Consider the following 18,538-nt stretch of genomic DNA (forward strand, 5'->3'; position numbering starts at 1 on the left):
ATGTTCACTTTCTAATGAATAAATGCACAACATGTGGGATATTATTTGACAATAATCCCATACTGTGGGATATTATTTGACAATACAAAGAAATAAAATACTGGAGTACTTTCTGCAACACAGATGAATTTTGAAAGGAATATGCTCAGTAAAAGAGGCCAGACACAAAAGACTACATATTGTATGATCCCACGTATATGAAATGTCCTGAAGAGGCAAATCCATACAGCCAGAAAGATTCATGATGGCCAAGCACTGCAGGTGTCAGGGCAAGGGGCGAGGGGAATGTTACGGCTAATGGGAACGGTTTTACTTTTCGGCGTGACGGAAGTGTTCTAAAATAGACTCTGAACATGGTTGCACAACTCTGAGAATGTACCAAAAACTAGCAAATTGTAGGGGCGCCTGTGTGACTCGGTTGAGCATCTGAATATTGATTTCGGCTCAAGTCACGATCCCACGGTGGTGGAATCAAGCCCTGCGTTGGGCTCCACGCTGAGCATGGAACCTGCTTAAGATTCTCTCTCTCACTCACTCTGCCCCTCTCCCCCTGCTTATGCTCCCTATCTCTATGAATGAATGAATGAATGAATAAATAAAATTTTAAAAGACCTATTAAATTGTATACTTTACATGCATTGGCTGCAGGGTATTATGGATTATATCTCAATAAAGTTATTATTTAAAAGGATTCATTTATATAATTCAAGCAACCTATTTCTACAATTTTCTAAAAAAACGATTACACAGCTACCTAGAAAAATGTGGAAGGGTGACATTGCTCAATTCTCCACTTATAATGCTGAACAGTTGCTAACAATCTAAATATCCAATAACACAAGAATGGCTAATATCTTTTGGTGCGTTCCTATAATGGAATACTACACAGACGTTACAAAGCTCAAAGAATATTTACATTGCAAGTAAATGTTTGAATAAACTGCTACATAAAAGAGAATGGAGCGAATGGTGTCTATCGTTTATATATATTTTCTAATATGTGAGAACTGGCCTCCTCAAAATGTAATACATTTTTTATAGAATGCATCTACTTCCAAATAAAAGTAGGTACATCTGCATTAAAACCCTGCTTTGGTCGGCAGGCCTTCTCCTACTTTGCCTTCAGGTTTTCAGTTTATTTGCAACAGCTTCCTTCATTCACTCATGCTGTTGACCATGGGCAGTGGAGTGCATTAGTCAACCTCACACAGACCATCCCAATACTCCCACAGCATACATGCTAACAGGAAGAACAGACATTAAACAAGAGATTAAGATTAATGGGGGTGCCTGGATGGCTAAATCGGTTGAGCATCCGACTCTTGATTTTGGCTTAGGTCATGACCTCACCATTCCTGAGTTTGAGCTCCACGCCAGGCTCTCTGCCAGCAGCGTGGAGCCTCCTTCGAATCTTTCTCTCTCCCTCTCTCTCTGCCCCTCCTGTGCTTGTGCGCTCTCTCTCCAAATGAATAAACAAACATTAAAAATGTGTATTCATGAGTGACGAGATAGAGAAGTAGTAAGTTCAGTAAAAATCTATCACAGTGGGACCCAACTTAATCGAGTGATTCCAGGAAAGTTCCTCAGAAAAGTTATAGGTCTAAACAGAGGTAGAGCCTCACACAGCCTACATAATACACACTGTACCATTTTTACTATTCCAATCGGGCTTTGCTGGCTTAGAACATTCTTCTTGCATACATATGCTCTTGTTTCTTTCTTGCAAATCTCTTGCAAAATGCCTGCCTAGCTACCTCTCTTTCCAGAAGTTATCACATCACATAAGGACACTCTTTTATTAGACTTGGTCTTCTATTCATATATATTGAGAGGGTGGAATATAAATAGATTTCCACCTTCTGATCTCACTTACAATCATGCTCACATGGGTCTCTGGGAAGAAGAGAAATAATAATTTTCACATTACTTTGTATAAGGGAACTGAACCAAACTGCATACATACACATCAAGACTGAAGGTTTTAAAATTCTAAAATAGCAACTGGTGTGGGATTACTATATATGCTATAGGAAAAGCCCTACAGAGGAGAAACTCAACATTCCAAAGACTTGCTACCGGGTGAATATGGGTATACTAATTCTCTACTTCATTTGTTTCTGCATTTTCTAAACTTTCCATAATGAGCATGGATTATTTTTATAGCCAGAGAAAACAATGTCCAAAAAAAGCCACTCTTTCCTAGGAGTTGTCAAGATTCTCTAAACTAGATCAGGGAAGAAGTCCATTTTCTTTCCATTTATTGTAGCAAGTTTCACTCCTATCATGTCTGTTAAAGAAGGAAGTGGGGCACCTGGGTGGCTTAGTCGGTTAAGCAACCGACTCTTGGTTTCAACTCAGGTCATGATCTCGTGGCTTCGTGGGTTCGAGCCCCGCATCAGACTCTGCTCTGGCAGTGCAGAATCAGCTCAGGATTCTCCCTTTCCCTCTCTCTCTGTGCCCCTCCCCCACTTGCACTCTGTCTCTCTCAAAATAAGCCTCAAAATAAGCTTTTTTTTTTAAAGGAGGCCAAAAGGACTGTTATTTTTCAATCTTTTGTGAATTCTAAAATATTAATTTTACTCATAGGAATCTGTGCACAAGGACAACATTTTTCATTTGTTTTGCTCACCGCCTTGCCTCTAGTGTCTGGACTACACAGGAGCCGTCAATAAATATTTGTTGAATGAGTGAACGCATTTCCATTTCAACTCACGTGAATGACTATTATAAACTTAATATACAACTAGGTCTCCAGGAGTCAAGATAACTAGAAAAAGCAAAACCACGAAGAGATGAAGGTACTATAATGATGCTAAAGTAACACTGACTCATGCTGCCCATGTGTGTGCCCATGTGTGCACGCGTTAAGGTGCTAACAAACATCAGCACTGACCGGTGTGGAACATTACCCTCTCTACTTCTGCTCCTCCCTCACCCCACCGCCCTGTTCGTGTCTACAGCAGAATGCCAACAAGGCCCAAAGTGACTGGAAACAAAGACAGCAGAAGGGAAGAGGAGGGCAAGGTGATGACGCCAGGTGCTTGGCTAACCTGTAAATCATCTCATCGGCAACAAGATCACCCCGAGTCAGCGGTGCCTGCCAATAAGCAGTCCATCGGGGTGAGGCCATGGGAAGTGGCAGCCTCCCCTTCCTCACCCTATGCCCTACTTGGCCTTTTTCTCATTTTCCTTTCATGCTACTATGTTAGAAAAGTCATTGTAGCACAAGAAAATCAATAAAAATTCAATTCCGAATAATAGTTCTTTGCGGCTCAGCAACACCAGGGAGTTATCGGCTCATTCAATGTTCTGGCAGTTAATGCAATGAAATAAAAATAATTTACTCATTCAAACCAAATCAGGCAGTGAAAAATCATAGCCATTTTTTTAATAGTCATAGTCCTAGTCATTTGGTAAGATTTCAGGAGGACAGTACGATGTCCCATTAGTGTCCAGCAACACCAGTAGGCAAATCAGCTCTCAATCTTTCCCACCCATACTTTTCTGAAGGAACAGCAAATCCTGTTTGTCACACATAAAAGGAATTTGTAACTTAGCCAAATACAGATCATTTGTTGGAATAAAAAAGCTGGTCCAAGTGCAGAACAGATGGATGCCAGCAAAATGTAAGTCAAGGCCCGGTGCCCCCATTTGGTTCTGCCTCAGTCCTCCAGCCCTAGATGCTTATGGCCTGAGAAGTCAGCTACCAACTCTAGTTCCCAGAGGAAGTATATAAAAGGCTTCCTGTCAGGTCAATTCCTTCCTCTGTATGGGCTTTCCCTTGCCAGCCTGTCTTAAGCCCTCTGCCTTGCTGAGATCAACGAACTCTGCACATTTCTTGACCACTGATCCATACTGATGCCAGGCTGTTCCTATCTTTCACTTCATGTCTTTGCTCTGGATCTTTTAGTTCTGATTTCGCCGTGTCTCCTTGCGGGACAACTGGCACCAAAGCCCAATTCCACATGTGCGTTTCTCTTTCCTAAAATTGTTGAATACTGTAGGCTTACCTCCTGCCGAGTGAAAGCTTGCAGCAATAGCAAAGGGGTGACCCCTCTGGCCATAGTTGAGTCCCATGGGCCTCTCTGCATTGTCCCTGATCCCATCCCAGTGCCAAGCAATGAGCAGGTTCTCTTGATTGGGACAGTAAGGCATTTGCCTGATGCCAGGGATCCTGTCACGCAGAGACTCCTCAAGGCTGTTTTTCAGGGCCACGGAAGAACTCTGGGGCTTTGCTAGATCCCCTGTGCTCTGCAATCCCTCTGATGTCCAATTGCTTTTATCCATAAATCACTTTATAAGTAGTACTGTGTGTCACGACCCCTTGCACACCAAGTGGCACAGTCTGTCAGGCAAACAGTGGTGTTGCGAAGGCAGCGTTCGGCAACAGAGACACATTATGGTGGAGTGAAGCAGCTGTGATTTTACAAAATGCTTTGAGCAGTAATTTAACTTGCTCTCTATTGAGCTATTCCCAATGCAATACATTCCATTGCATTTGGCCTCTTTTGTTTACAAGGAAGCAAAATTCATTCAGATTCCATCAAAAATTGAGTATTTGCTGAAAATTAGAAGGACAAGAGTGTTAATTTTGAGTCCAGGGCTGAATGGAAACCAAGAAAGACCACAGACTAGGCTTGAGAGAAAGAGTAAGCATCACAGACAAGAAGGTCTTAAAGAGACCCTAACAAAGCCCAGCGAGAGGACATGGAGATCCAGTGTTATTCTACTAACTGGGTGACTGCATAGTCCTCCTAGCACACAGACAGCCTGTCACTTTGCCCCTCCTAATCAATTGCCTCCTGTCTATTGTCTTAATGGCCCCTACTTCTCTGTTGCTTGCACCCACTCATGCCTTCTCATGTCTCAGGGCCACCACAACATGCTTCTTTGCCCTCTTCTGTTGCCTCTGCCAACAACCGATTCTTCTTCAGGATCAAGTCATACACAAAAAAGCAAGAATCTAGAAGTACATAATCACTTTAATCCTTCTTGAGAGGGTCTCTCAGACTGGATTTACTCCTATGCAGCAAACTCAGGTGTACATTCTTGGTCCCATGGACGTGACAGGTACACAGCATGGCCACCAGGCTGACCAACACTGCTTCCCACAGCAAAGGACTATGGGTAGGACTCCATACAAGGGACCATGCCTATAGAAGGCTTTCTGAGGTTGGCTTTGACTCCAAGTTCCCGTAAAGGCACCTTCTGTGTATCAATTATATTGATTTGGCTGTATCAGTATGTAAAGGATGGCTGAAGTTTGACCTAAATAGCAGATCTGAACAATCTTCAATAGGGAAAAGTTATTAGGTGAAAAGATAGACACTCTGTGCTCCCTTGTTTTTAAAATACTAAATTAAAATAAAGCTAATAAATCACACATTATATCTTTATATCATGTTCCCCTGAATGCTCTAGGGACAACATACCTATAAAGCTCCATATCTTATGGGTTTGAGAGTATGACTGCTCTACTTGCTGTGCGAATGGGGACACTGAGTCTTAGATGAACACAGAAAGAGACACTGAATCAAAGTCCTTTTGATGGAGGAAAAAAAATAGTGCAGTCCCAGGAATCATTGACAAGACTAGGATGCCCAGCTCTGAAGAAGTGTAACGAAAGGTCCCACTGCTCATCTTTCTACTGTCCGGATTCCCTGTCCACGATGTCACTTAGCCACACACCCCCACACCCCCACACCGCTCCGCCCCACAAAGCCGCACCAGTGTTCACTTATAGCTAATGCAAAACGAACTCCATGGTTGATCAGACAGAGTTTTAAGAACAACAAAGACATGAAGAATCATTCCTGACTTTCTCAGTGCCCTGCAGCCCTCCACAGATTAGAAGGATGTGAATGAGCAATGAGGTTAAAAAGAAATGACCCAAAAGTAACCTTAAGCTTTCAATACTCACCATCTCATTACAATTCAGTACTAGTACTGCTGAGATGGGGGTGGGGAATAAAAGGAGGGGGAAGAGAGTCAAAAAGAAAAAGCCAACCTAACAGTGAGAAGAATACATATTTTTAACCTGCAATGTTAGCTTTTTCGATTCTTCTCCCACTCCAGGTCTCCCCGAGGCTGGGAAGGTCGATCAGGACAGGATGTGGCCAGTGTCTGAAGCACATAAACTTTGTGGAATATACCACAAACATCTAGTATCCCTGTCTTCTGCTTGGCCCCATATAGCAACTGAGTGGAAGAAAGGAACACTGTATTTTGCTTTCCCTTAAATCAATCTTGCCAGAACAGGAAGGATCTAAGACACCACGTCAGCACAAATTGTTCACTTTTTTTGGTAGCAAAATCCATGTTTTAGACTAAGTTTTATGAAGAGACCTAACAAAAAATGTGGAGGGACTAAAGTTGACATGAAAGAGCTGGCCCCCTAGAGGTCTGGGGGAGTTTTCCAGGGAAAGCGAATGGCAAAAGGCTATGAAATAGGGACAATCATGGATATTTGAAGAAGAAACATAGTCACAGTGTTTGGGACAGTGAAAGAAAGCATTGTGGTATAAGGGTAAGTAAGAGGAGCCGGTTAATTCCCATGGAGCCAGTGGGAGAAGTATGGCCAAGGGAATGACATGATCTGGGTTGTACTTTTTTTTTTTTAAAGTTTATTTAATTATTTTGAGAGAGACAGAGACAGTGCAAGCAGGAGAGGGACAGAGAGACAGAAAGAGCAAATCCTAAGCAGGCTCAGTACTGCCAGTACAGAGCCTGACTTGGGGCTTGAACTCATGAGCAGTGAGATGGCGACCTGAGCTGAAACCAAGAGTCAGACGCTTTAAACCACTGAGCCATCCAGGCACCCTTGTATTATTATTATTATTATTATTTTTAAATAACCATTCTGGCTTCAGTGTGGAGAATGGGTTTTAAGATGTTAAGACTAGAAGGAGGAAGGCGATTATCACGGTAAAGAAATAACAATTGTTAGTATTCATGCTTGTATTAAATTGCAGTCTAGTCTTCAAATGGTTAACTCTAGCTCTTTCTCTAGCTTTTCTCTTTGGTCAAATTTTTGGAATGGGATGTTGATACTGCCTCTGCTTTCTCAGCTCCTATGGATTCTTAGATCCACTATGATCTTCTAACCCCTCCTCTCATTACACTGCTTTGCCCAGATCCACAGAAACCTTTATGTTCTCAAATCTCACTGAGCCCGCTCACTTGATCTTTGGATGGCATGGACACTGAGGACCATTTATTCCTTCATACAAGTCTGCACCCCCTCTTGCACATTCCTGGGCCTCTTCAACTTTTCTTTCCCATCTTCAGTCTTCTTCATGGCTCTTCCTCTGCTCATCCCTTAACCATTTACATAATTTCACTCCTGGACTGCTGCTCTGATCTTGTCCCCCCCTTAACTCTGTCTCTAGTGAATGGGATGGCAGGGGATTTAGAAAATAAAGCCACATCACTGTCCTTCTTATGACACTTCGATGGCACCAGACCACATCCTGGATGAATGTAAACCCAGCAGAGAATTCAAACATCCTCCATAATGTGATCTCTCTACTTCTAGCTGGTAGCTACACCTCCTTGTTTCCCATGTGGAAGTTCCTACTGTTCCACCTTCCGTGCTTTTACCTAAGCTCTGTCTTTAGCCTGAAGATCTGTTTTGTTTGTTTTTTTTTTTAATTATTCATGCTCCTTCTTCCTTGGGAATTAGCTCAGATATTAACTGAGGAAGTATATCATAGATCTTGACAAGCAGCAAATTGTCCCTCCTATGGGCTCCTAAAACATGTGGAGTTTACCATGGGCCACGAACCACTGAAAATACTTGTTTTTAAGTATGGCCCATCACTAGACTGTAAACTCTTCAAGGGAAGGAATAGAATTTTATTTATGGTTGTGCTATCTAGAACATGGTAGATACTTAATTATGCATAGATAGCTAACACTGCCTCATCTAAGTTAGCATTCCTTTGCTACTTATCAAATTCCTGGAATGTTCTTATTCTGGTAGACAGATGCAAAACTAATTTAAGAATACTATCACTAAGTTCAGAGTCCTCAAAGATTTAACAAAGTTTTATTTCTGTTTTGCTTCTCTGTCAGAAGGTTTCTTTAGTAGAGAAAATAAGGGATGAAATAAAACCTATATCCTCTTCCCTGATAAACTTTTACTGAAGTGTTTATAGACACGGCCATTTTCTTGGAAGTTTAAGGTTTATTAATTACCACAAGAGCAGCAGACTGAATCGAGCCTTTATTTCCCAAAAAGGTGGAGGCTGTGTTTTTTTTTTTTTTTTTTTTTTTTTTTTTGCAAATTCTTCTTGGTCAAATAATGGTTGGCAATAAGCAGCATGAAGGGATATTATTTGGGGAGGGTTCCCCCCGCCCCATCATCCACAGTGCGGTATGTTGTAAAGCAAAGTGCTGCTAACTGGGAATACCCATTTTTAAGGTGGGTGTTTTCAATTGTGCACACGTGAAGCAAAAGTAGCACAATTTATATCAATTCCATACAAATCATTCTACTCTGTTCATAGAATCACAATCTCTTATTGTACAGTATTTCTCACACTTTCTACTGAAGTGCCCCCTGCTGGCAGAAGAGAACAAATTCCTATCTCCACTGCATTTATGGGTGGAGCCTAAGAAGACCTGACATGCACAAATTTGTTTTGTTTTGTTTTGTTTTTGAAAGAGAAGAGGTGGGGAGGGGCAGAGAGAGAGAGGGAGAATCCCAGCCAAGCAGGCTCCTCTCTGTCAGTGCAGAGCCCGATGAGGAGCTCATACCCACAAACCCATGAGATCGACCTGAGCCGAAATCAAGAGTCGGACATTTAACCAACTAAGCCACTCAGGCGTCCCACACAAAGTGGCTTTGAAGAATGAAGTTGCATTTTCACAGTTTAAGGACATATTGCCTTCTACCCCTTGTATCCATGTTTATACTTGACTGACCTAAAAGGGGAATGATAACTGATGCTACAGAAAGATGTAGCATGTCTATCTTGAAGTTTCTTGTATCCCCAGAACATCCCTGCGGTTTTACACACAGGGCTGGCATTTTGAGAGACATGTGAAGTTAAAAATGACCTATTATGTAAAACGTTCCTCAATTTAGGTTTGTCCAACGTTTCCCTCCGGTTAAATATAGATCAGACATTTTTGGAAGAAACATCACTAAGTGATTCAGTCCGCTCTGTCCATCACATTTGGAGACATACACTGCCGACAGGTCCCATTGCTGTCGTCAACACTGATCACTTGATTAAGATGGTATAGGGCTGGATTTTCCACTGAAAAGCTACTCATTTCCTGTTGGTAATTATTAAGAAGTATCTTGTGGAGAGATACTTTGAGGATATACAAACATCCTGTTACTCCTGAAACTTCTACCCTCTAGTTTAAGCATCTGTGATACTTGTCTGAATCAATTAATATTCTAATATTCTAATGGTGCCACTATGATTTTCCATTTCCATCATTCCTTTCACACTGATCCATTTACTCTACCATGAGGGAGGGCTCTCCCTTTGCCCTCCATTATTTTTATGTTCATTCAGTCATGTTTTTCAAAATACCAGTATGGATTTCTGGGTTCTTATGTACTGAGTTATAATCCATCACTCTCAATCATTTTGATACTCAAATTGTCCCAGATGTGACCAATAGGAGTCCTTTTTCGGTGGCTGCTGTCTCCTTTTACATGTTCAAATTAAAGGACATTGTACAAAATAAGTGACATTTACACTTCAAAAACTCAATGCGATGAATGACAAAAGAGGACTGAGAAATTACCCGGATTAAAGAAAACAAAAGTGACCTCTCAGCTGAATGTAACCCATGATCTAGAATTTTTGTTGTTATTGTAACAAAGGAGATTACTGAACCATGGGTGAAATACGAATAAGGTCTCAGGACTAGATAATAGTATTGTATCAGTGTTAATTTCTTCATAATTATACTACTAGTTATGTCAAAAAAGATCCTTGTTCTTTAAAAAGCATACACGATTAAGTATTTAAGGGAAAGGGGGCATCCTGTCTGCAATTTAATCTTAAACGTGTCAGAAAACAAACCACAATAGTCTATATACGAAAGCATATTATCAACACAGAAAGAGAACTCCAAAGCAACATTTGATGATTCTCAGTAGAAGACTTAGGGGAATTCTTTGTACTACAAACTTTTCTGAAGTCTGAAATTATGTCAAAGTTAAAAAAATAATAAAACCTCTATTAGTGTGTATTTCACCTGCTCACGTCATGCAGTTATTCCTCCTAGAGAATCGCCAACAGGCATGCACCCCTTGTTTGCCTAGCTAGGCACAGTTTACAGGAGAACGTGGCCAAAAGAATAATGTGCCAATGGGTATATCTAGTTACCAGCTTGACCCCAAACATGCATTTTAAAACTCAGACCCTACGATGTTACCTCGTAGGAGGTGATTTCCTGAACCATCGCATCACTGCCACTGACATCCAGCTTCACGGGCATGGGACCAGTGGGCTTCCCCAGGGCCCCATGCTTGACTGCTCGATGGCCTCAAATTCTTAATTTTTGAACAAGGGACCCTACGTTGTTATTTTGCACTCAGTACCACAAATTATGTACCTAGTCCTGTGGCTACAAGCCAATGTGACACCTTTGTGTAAATCAGACACACGCAAACACAAGGCTTGAAAATACCACCTCTGTGCGTAGGAAAACCAGACCCTTCCCTCAGGCGGTTGCAACCATGTGCCAGGTACACATCCTGGCCGCTGGCGTGTGGGATGCTTCTCAGCCTCCCCATTCCCTTCCACGGCTAGATGCCCTTACACAGTGCACAGCTTCATCTAGAGGTCCAGGCTCTCATATCCTTCAGTAATTTTCACATACAGTTGATACTTGGACAACACAGGTTTGAACTGTGTAGGTACACGTCTGTGTGGATTTTTTTCTACACGTACTGGACAGCAATGAACATGTATTTTCTCTTCCTTACGATTTTGGATTTTTAAATTAATTTATTTTGAGAAAGAGAGAGAGCATGGGAGGGGGAGAGAGAAAACCCCAAGCAGGCTCCACGTTGTCAGTGCAGAGCCAGATGCGGGACTTGAACTCACAAACTGTAAGATCATGACCTGAGCGGAAACCAAGAGTAAAGACATTTAATCGACTGAGCCACCCAGGCTCCCCATCTTCCTTAGGATTTTCTTAATAGCATTTCCTTTTCTCTATCTTGCTTTATTTGAGAATGCAGTATATAATATACATAGCATACAAAATATTTGTTAATCGGTAGTGTTATAGGTAAGGCTTCCAGTCAACAATAGGGTATTAGCAGTTAAGTCACTGGGAGTCAAACGTTACAAAGGTGGATTTCTGACTGCATGGGAGGAGGTCAGCGCTCCTAACTCCCATGTTGTTCAAGGGTCAACTGCAAATTAATTTCAGTCTAAAGGAAAGGACTGACCGTTGACAGAGTAAAATCATATCTTTTCTTCACTTTGGCCACATTCTTCCACGAAGAGGGGAAGAAAGGAGGGCTTCAGGGTTTTGTGCAATCGCCACCAAGTACAGAGAGGTCTTGACAAGTTTTCCCCATAACCTGTGAGTAAATTCCATGTTCTGGAAAGGGAGGAAGGGAACAGAGCAGGTGGAGCTGGCGGCCAAGGACTCCTTCAGAGCATATACTGCGTATCACAGAGTTGTATGGTTGTAATGATTCACCTGCTCCCAAATCCCTTTCGACCCTCTCTTTATGGCAGTGAAGATTATTAGGAGTAGTGCACAAGGCAGGGAGGACAAATATGATCCTTATAATAACGTCCCGGTAAGCCACAGATTTGCTAAGAAGCCAGACACCATGTCGGCACAGTGGCCCAATCAAGATAACTAACAAATGCCCTTTCAGAGAATCATATCTGGCATTGATAAGGTTGCCTTTTCAAACCAAACATTCCTAATACAAGGGTCATATAGAAGTCTCTGCAGTAGGCTCAGGGGTCAAGACAATGAGGGTAATACAGTCGAATCTCACATCAGATTACATTCTAAGAAAGGGAACAAATCCACAAGCAAGTTCACAGTACCTGTGACTCTATGCAAATTATAATAAATACCATGGGATAAGTGCTAAATAAATGCTATGAGAACTCAGAGAGGTGGGTATTTAGATTTTTCAGTTTTGAAGCTGGAGATACCACAGGGGAGGTATCTTGTCGATGGCTCAGTTGGTGTGTCAGCTGCTGAGGTCAATTAGTGTTAAGGGATTTGCTCAACTAGGTTTCATAAAGGAGACAGCATACGAGACGGGCCTCGGATGTAGGAATTAGGTGGGAAGCTGCAGGATGGTGCACAGTGGGGCTGAGAATATGCTCCAGGGAAGAGAAAGAATATGAGCACATCACAGAGGAGAAAAGTGAGTCTCATGTCCCAGAGTCTAAGCTGTGCTACCGTAGTGGGATCTCAGCACGCTTGCAGGGATGTAGTGGGAGACAAAGCTACAAAAGTAGGTTAAGGCTGCATTTGAATATCAGGCAGATGTGCCTACATTTATTCTTATTATTTAATTTGCTGTCAGGAGGGGGTCATCGGCAGTTTTTAGCAGGTGAAGTTATTTATCAGAGCCATGAAGCTGAGATCCATAATGGAGGCTTAATTGGATGTCTCTCTTCTATAGTTTTCAAAAAGATACCACTACCCTCCAAAAAGAAACAAATAAAAATAATACTGTTTTAATGTGTGCCTGGAAAATGAGGTAGAGAATTTCATAGCTTTTAAATGAGGTTCTCCTTTAAACTCTTCACTCATTCTTGGCACAACTGCAAAGGTATTTTAGGCGTGCCTCAAAAAACCAGCCTATTTAAATGATATTCAGGCTGTATACTTTATAGATCTTTTCTTTAAAAAAAAAATCAACAAAGGGGCGCCTGGGTGGCTCAGTGGGTTGAGCGTCCGACTTCAGCTCAGGTCACGCATGATCTCATGGTCCAGGAGTTCGAGCCCTATGTCAGGCTCTGTGCTGACAGCTCAGAGCCTGGAGCCTCCTCTGTGTCTCCCTCTATCTGTCTCTCATGCTCTCTCTTGCTCTCCCTCAAAAATAAATAAACATAAAAAAAAAATGAAAAACTGAAGTAAAATAAATCGAGCAAACAGTGGTTTCCTGCTGTGTTTCATTCTAAGCGGCCAACTTGCTATGTGACTCTAACAAGCACAGGCTCCCATCTCTCCAGCCCCAGATCTTCTACTGGGAAAAAAGGCCCAAGTCTCAAGAAGCGAGTGATCGACCAAGGGTTAATGATACAGGCAAAACACTGTGTAAGCAGATGAAGAAGAGGGAGAAAAGCGGGAAAGAAAAGCAATAGCTAAGCAGCCAAATGTTGACACATGAAAATAAACAACCCCGAATAATTGAATATTCCTGGTTTTGACAACCGTCCAGCAGCAGAACCAACAGATGCTACAGCGGCCCGACCACCTCCAGCTGGATAGAATCAGACAAACAAGAGAAGGCCTGTGGGAGTCCCTCCCTGGAGACGGGCTTCTGCCAACCTGGTGGCGGTACGTGTGGGTTGGCTTTATTTATTTATTTTTACCTTTAGAAAAGCGTTTTTGAGACGGGGCCTCGGCTATTTCCAGCCCCGGGCATTTGGAAGGCGGCCAACATCTCTCTGACACACTGTGGAATTATTAAGGAGAAGACAATAGTTTAAGATGACAGGCACTTTGGTTACTAAAACAAAGCCCATACTGGTTTTTGGACACGAAGGCAGCGATGCGTTTGACTTCACGTACATACACGTACAACGTGTGTAACTTATACGCACTGAAATATATTCAACATATGCAGGAACTTCACCATGAGTAGGAATTTCCTCAGCAACGGAATGGAAAAGCAATCACTGCTTCCCTCAAGGAAACAACTTACGTGCACGTGAACCTTTCTTGCTAGGACGGTTCTCAAATTCCAGTCGATAGAAAGGAGTCAACAAGGTTTAGTAGCAAAGCACCATCTGCTGGGTGACCTGTGGTCAAGCCACCTAACCCTTCTGAACATCATTTATTGAGCTATCAAATGATGACGCTGGATGAACGGGTTAAATCAGTATTTCCCAAATCGTGTGTCATAAAGGTTCTGTTCCTTTGTTTGTTTTTATGGTCTTGCTACTCCATGGATGGCCCACAGACCGGCTGGCAACATCAGCGTCATCTAGGAGCTCTTGAAAATAATAGAACCTCAGACCTTGCACCGGACTTACTGAGTCATGAGTCAGAATCTGACCCAACAGGCCTGGGGTGGAAGCCAGGCATCTGCATATCTAACTGAAAATGCGGGTGGGGCCGTGTCAAGAAAAATACGAGTTAAATAAATAAAGTACTTGGTCTATCCCGTTTCCCTTTAAAGTTGAACGATGTCGAGGTGATATCATGCCAGTGATTACCTACTGCGATCATGTCAAGTCACCGCAGTCGATACATACACCCCTTGGTGGGAGGCGCCAGCTGCCAGGGAAGGTCTGCTGGCTGTGGTTTCAAAATTGTTAAATTCTTAATGCATCACTGGCTAAATGTAGGAAGCATAAGGAGCTCTGATGTTGAACTACAATAATTTAATGAATAATATAAAAATGATACTAATTTTGCAAAGTCCCCTCAAGACAATTGTCATCAGATTCATAAGCTACATTCATCTATCAAAATCCTTATTTAGCACATTAAGATGTCTTTAGTACTTCAAAAACCAATCTCAAAAAGGAGAAACATAGTGACAATTATATCCAATTTGGCTTTTCATTTATTGGGAATAAAGACTATCCTCATGTGCAATGTGTTATTTGCTGGGAAGTACTTGCAAATAGCAGCCAGAAATCTTATTTCAACAAAACATGAAAGTTATTAAAAAAAAAAAAAAAAAAAATTTTTTTTTTTTTTTTTCTTTTCCTACAAGCAAATGAAAAGAATTTCAAGCAAGGTCCTAAAGGCAGTTTTTTTCCCTCCACTTTTGATGCTTAATGGCATTAAACATAGTTAAATTTCAATTTACATTTTAATGTACACTGGTCCCCAAGTCAAATGCAATATTTAATGACGAACCATGTCTTGACTTGCATAAATAATTTTAAATCAATTAAAAAATCTGTCACTTGCGACATAGGAGGAAACTAAAAATATGTTACAAATATAGGAGATACCATTAATTGCATAATATAGGGTTTAATGGTAATTTTTTTACTTAAAAATCACATCTTCATCACATTCATATGTGCATATCATATGCAAGAATGTCAAAACGATGTTTTGAACCCTGAAGAGATTGGTAATTGTTACCACAAAAGTATCAGATGCCTCTAAAAAAGTTAAGAAATGATGGAAAACGTTTCTCCATTTGTAACATCCTTTGATCCTATCATGCTTGGAAGAGTTAGATCCTAGGGCTGCCCTAGCATGGATTTTTAAGAGACTGTATTAGCCATGATCTGCATAAAATTGACTGAGGCGCTACAATTTTAATTCAGTGCAATTAGTTTTAGTAAGTATTAACACGCCTCCGAAAGAGTGATGCTGGTTCTATGGAGGCTCAAATAGCTCATGACTGATAAGCCTAACTCTGTGCCAGGTACAATCTGAAATACTTTCTAGTTATCAGTCCCTGTAAGTCTTGTGATAATTCTATGAAGTAGGCACCCTTTCATCACTGGAGACATGAAGACACAGAGAGATGCGTAAACTGTCCACCATCACAAAACTAAGGAGTAGAGCTGGAACCAGCGACCAGCAAGGCTGCCGTGTCTCCTGGGGTCTTAACCACCATGGTCCACATGGCCAAAGCGGAAACTGCAGGAGCAAAGGCACATGTCAGAGAAGCGACGGTGATTTGCAGAACAGCCAACGGCTTGGAAGGATATAGCGCACATGATCGAAGGTTATGGGAAATGAACAAAGGTGAGTTGGGATCCATTCTTTGCTAAACTTTGTAAGCCAGGGGAAAACCCGGAGCTTTCTAGCAAGCAGGTGACAATCAGAAATTAAATGAGCAAGTATGGAGGTGAGAGAGACTGGAGGTGACAGATTAGTGTGATGTTATTTATAATAAATCACAGAATAGGTCACCTGGACCTCAGAGACATAGAGGAAGAGGAGGAACAGGAAAAGTGATGTGGAAAAGCCACAAATTGAGGAAGGCCATGTTGAAATCCCTGTGCTGCTTGTTCTCTCTTTTTTTCCCAGAGAGAGACTGGGAAATTTGACCCTGACAAGGGTCAAATGCGCCGACTAGCCTAGCCGAAGCCGTGCAGGGATCACAGAGCTGGTTGTGTTAAGGTAAAACCAAACATATCCCCTCTGTCAGATGACCTGCTACTTTAGAGTCAAAAAGTATTTGTTGGCTAAAATTAACTAAATAACTACAGGACAACGGTTTCCCATGGCTCTTACATCAAAGAGCACAGCTTACAAAATGACCTCTTCTCCTTGGCCTACTAGGGCCCAGTCAACATGCAGGAGAGGGCCTCTCAAATTGCCAGGAGAGTGAAGGTGAAATGCGTATTTTGAGAAGAAGATTTCATTTCCCAAGAAACATAAATGTCTCTGCAAATAGCAATTCATTCCTATTCTCAATCCCTAAAACCATCGACATCTGCTATGAATTCCTTGAGTCCTCAAATAAATCCCCCTTGTCCCGTATTCTTTATGGCACTCTCAAAAGGCAGCATTTGAATAAAACAACAATAACCAAGTCTGTCCTCCTTCTCTCAATTTCTTTCTGGAGGAGCTTTTACACTCCTGGGCTCACAAAAGAGGTTTTATGGGGACCATCACGGTGGGATAATGGTGGTAGGGGAATGAAGACATTTTAAGGGAGGAGGAAGGAAGTTTCTGTCCTTCTAAGTCTGTTTGAGATGATGAAAACATTGATGCTGAAATATGATAAAAACCTCTTGGACTCACCTGAAAAGCAATCTTCTTCTTCTTCCCCCACCCCCCCTTTTCTTTTTTGGAGTTCTACGTGGGTCAAACAAATGCAGTTTTAAAGCCCATTTCCATGTTTTAAGATACAGAAGCAAGAGGCTGAACAGCAGGCTATTACAAATCCCTTAATCTCTAATGTCTTATTTTTGCAGATCTGCTGGAAAGTGCAGTAAATAGTCACTGCTCACCTTTTCCCATCAATGCCTCCTTGAACTTTGTCATTGATAACGAATAGTAGAACCCATTTACGCGGGTTTCTTTCTCTCAGGAACCGTTCCCCTCCCCACCCCCGGCATTGTCAAGACACCTGCGATCTGACAATCTCGGCAGAATCTCGGAGCCAACCTGATTTGCGGATTGTACTCCAGAGGCAATTTTCAACATTTAAAACACAACTTTAAAGAGTAAATTTGGTAGAGACAGAGACAGTTGTGATGCCCCCTGGGTGTCCTCTGATCGATATTCCGCAGAAGCACCTGGCCCCTCCAAAGCCCCCGCTTCAGCTCCGATGAACTCTGGCCCGTGTTCGCACCAGACAAGAACATCACCCAGAATGTACTCACAAGCTATGCGCACGGAGGCCTTCCTGCTTTTGGAGGTCCCCAGGTGGCTCCATGCCACACACTGGCACCAGTAGTCCTCTGGCCCGTGGAAGTCCTCTACCTGCTGCCTGGTGACGTTGATAAACACCTCCCGGACCTTCAAGCCTGATGGGGAGACAGAGCAAATCAACTGAGGCTGCTGTATTTTTCAAACCAAAAGTTAAGGATAGCCAAACCTTCTCTTGTTAATTAAACAATTCTGTTTTTAATCAAGGCGAGGTTTTAATTACTCTGACAATAATATATTGCTGCTAATTAAATTCCAACAGCTGAGTAAGCTAGAAAGAATGAGTACAAAGTATTACCAGCCAATGTGGCTCCAATACCATACAATAATTTTCACAGTAACTCGAATTGATGCTTTTTCTTTGTCTTGCTTGCTGTAAAGCCTACGGTGAGGAATGCAGTACCACAATTAACTGCTGGGATTCTAGAGGCTAACGAGGCCTCAGCACACAGAACACAGAGATGTAGTTCCAGGTGGTTCTAAATGGCCCTATCCCTGGGTATGGCAGTGGGCAAGGATCTAGCAGTGTGGCTCAGGAGAAAGAGGGAACGGTGAATGTGTGTGAGCAGGCCGGGAAACCAGGGAAGGGCCCTGCCTCGGCTTCAAAGGCTTCAGACAACAAATACAATGCAGGCAATTTGAACTACGTGGGTCTCAAAGCCCTGAGGAGAGAGCCCAGCAAGGCCACTGTAGCAATGGTGTGAGGAGGTAAAGGAAGGAGAGGCTCTTATTGAAAGAGGAGCTAAGGCTACCCCTGCAAAATAAGATAAAACTAAGACAGCCACCTCTCAATATTTATTATCATTGTTAATTGCTTTGCATCCTCCCAAGGGTTAGAAAATGTACTTGGTACTTCTTACTGGGGAGCGTGAGTTTCTTCCAAACCTCTGGCCAAGGACAATCGGCCTTTCTTTCTTTGGGAAGAACAGTCACCTTGCATAGAGTGCCAAGGATGAAAGGGGACACGCATCACTAGCCATATCAGTTCAATCATCACGGGCAGGAC

The 18,538-nt window shown here is 42.2% G+C and overlaps 1 protein-coding gene across 13 annotated transcripts in view; it reads right to left on the reverse strand.

The window, feature by feature from the left end:
* Window positions 1-18,538, reverse strand: part of UNC5D (unc-5 netrin receptor D) — a 577,007-nt gene that overhangs the window by 220,405 nt on the left and 338,064 nt on the right. For all 13 annotated transcript variants that reach the window (XM_040461499.1, XM_040461883.1, XM_040461563.1 and 10 more), the window contains exon 3: window positions 17,487-17,630. In XM_040461499.1, the coding sequence (XP_040317433.1) occupies window positions 17,487-17,630 (144 nt within the window). The remainder of the gene's footprint in view (window positions 1-17,486; window positions 17,631-18,538) is intronic.

This window comes from Herpailurus yagouaroundi, unplaced genomic scaffold (genome assembly GCF_014898765.1).
Source record: "Herpailurus yagouaroundi ecotype Mexico unplaced genomic scaffold, PumYag 28, whole genome shotgun sequence".
Taxonomy (NCBI): Eukaryota; Metazoa; Chordata; class Mammalia; order Carnivora; family Felidae; genus Herpailurus; species Herpailurus yagouaroundi.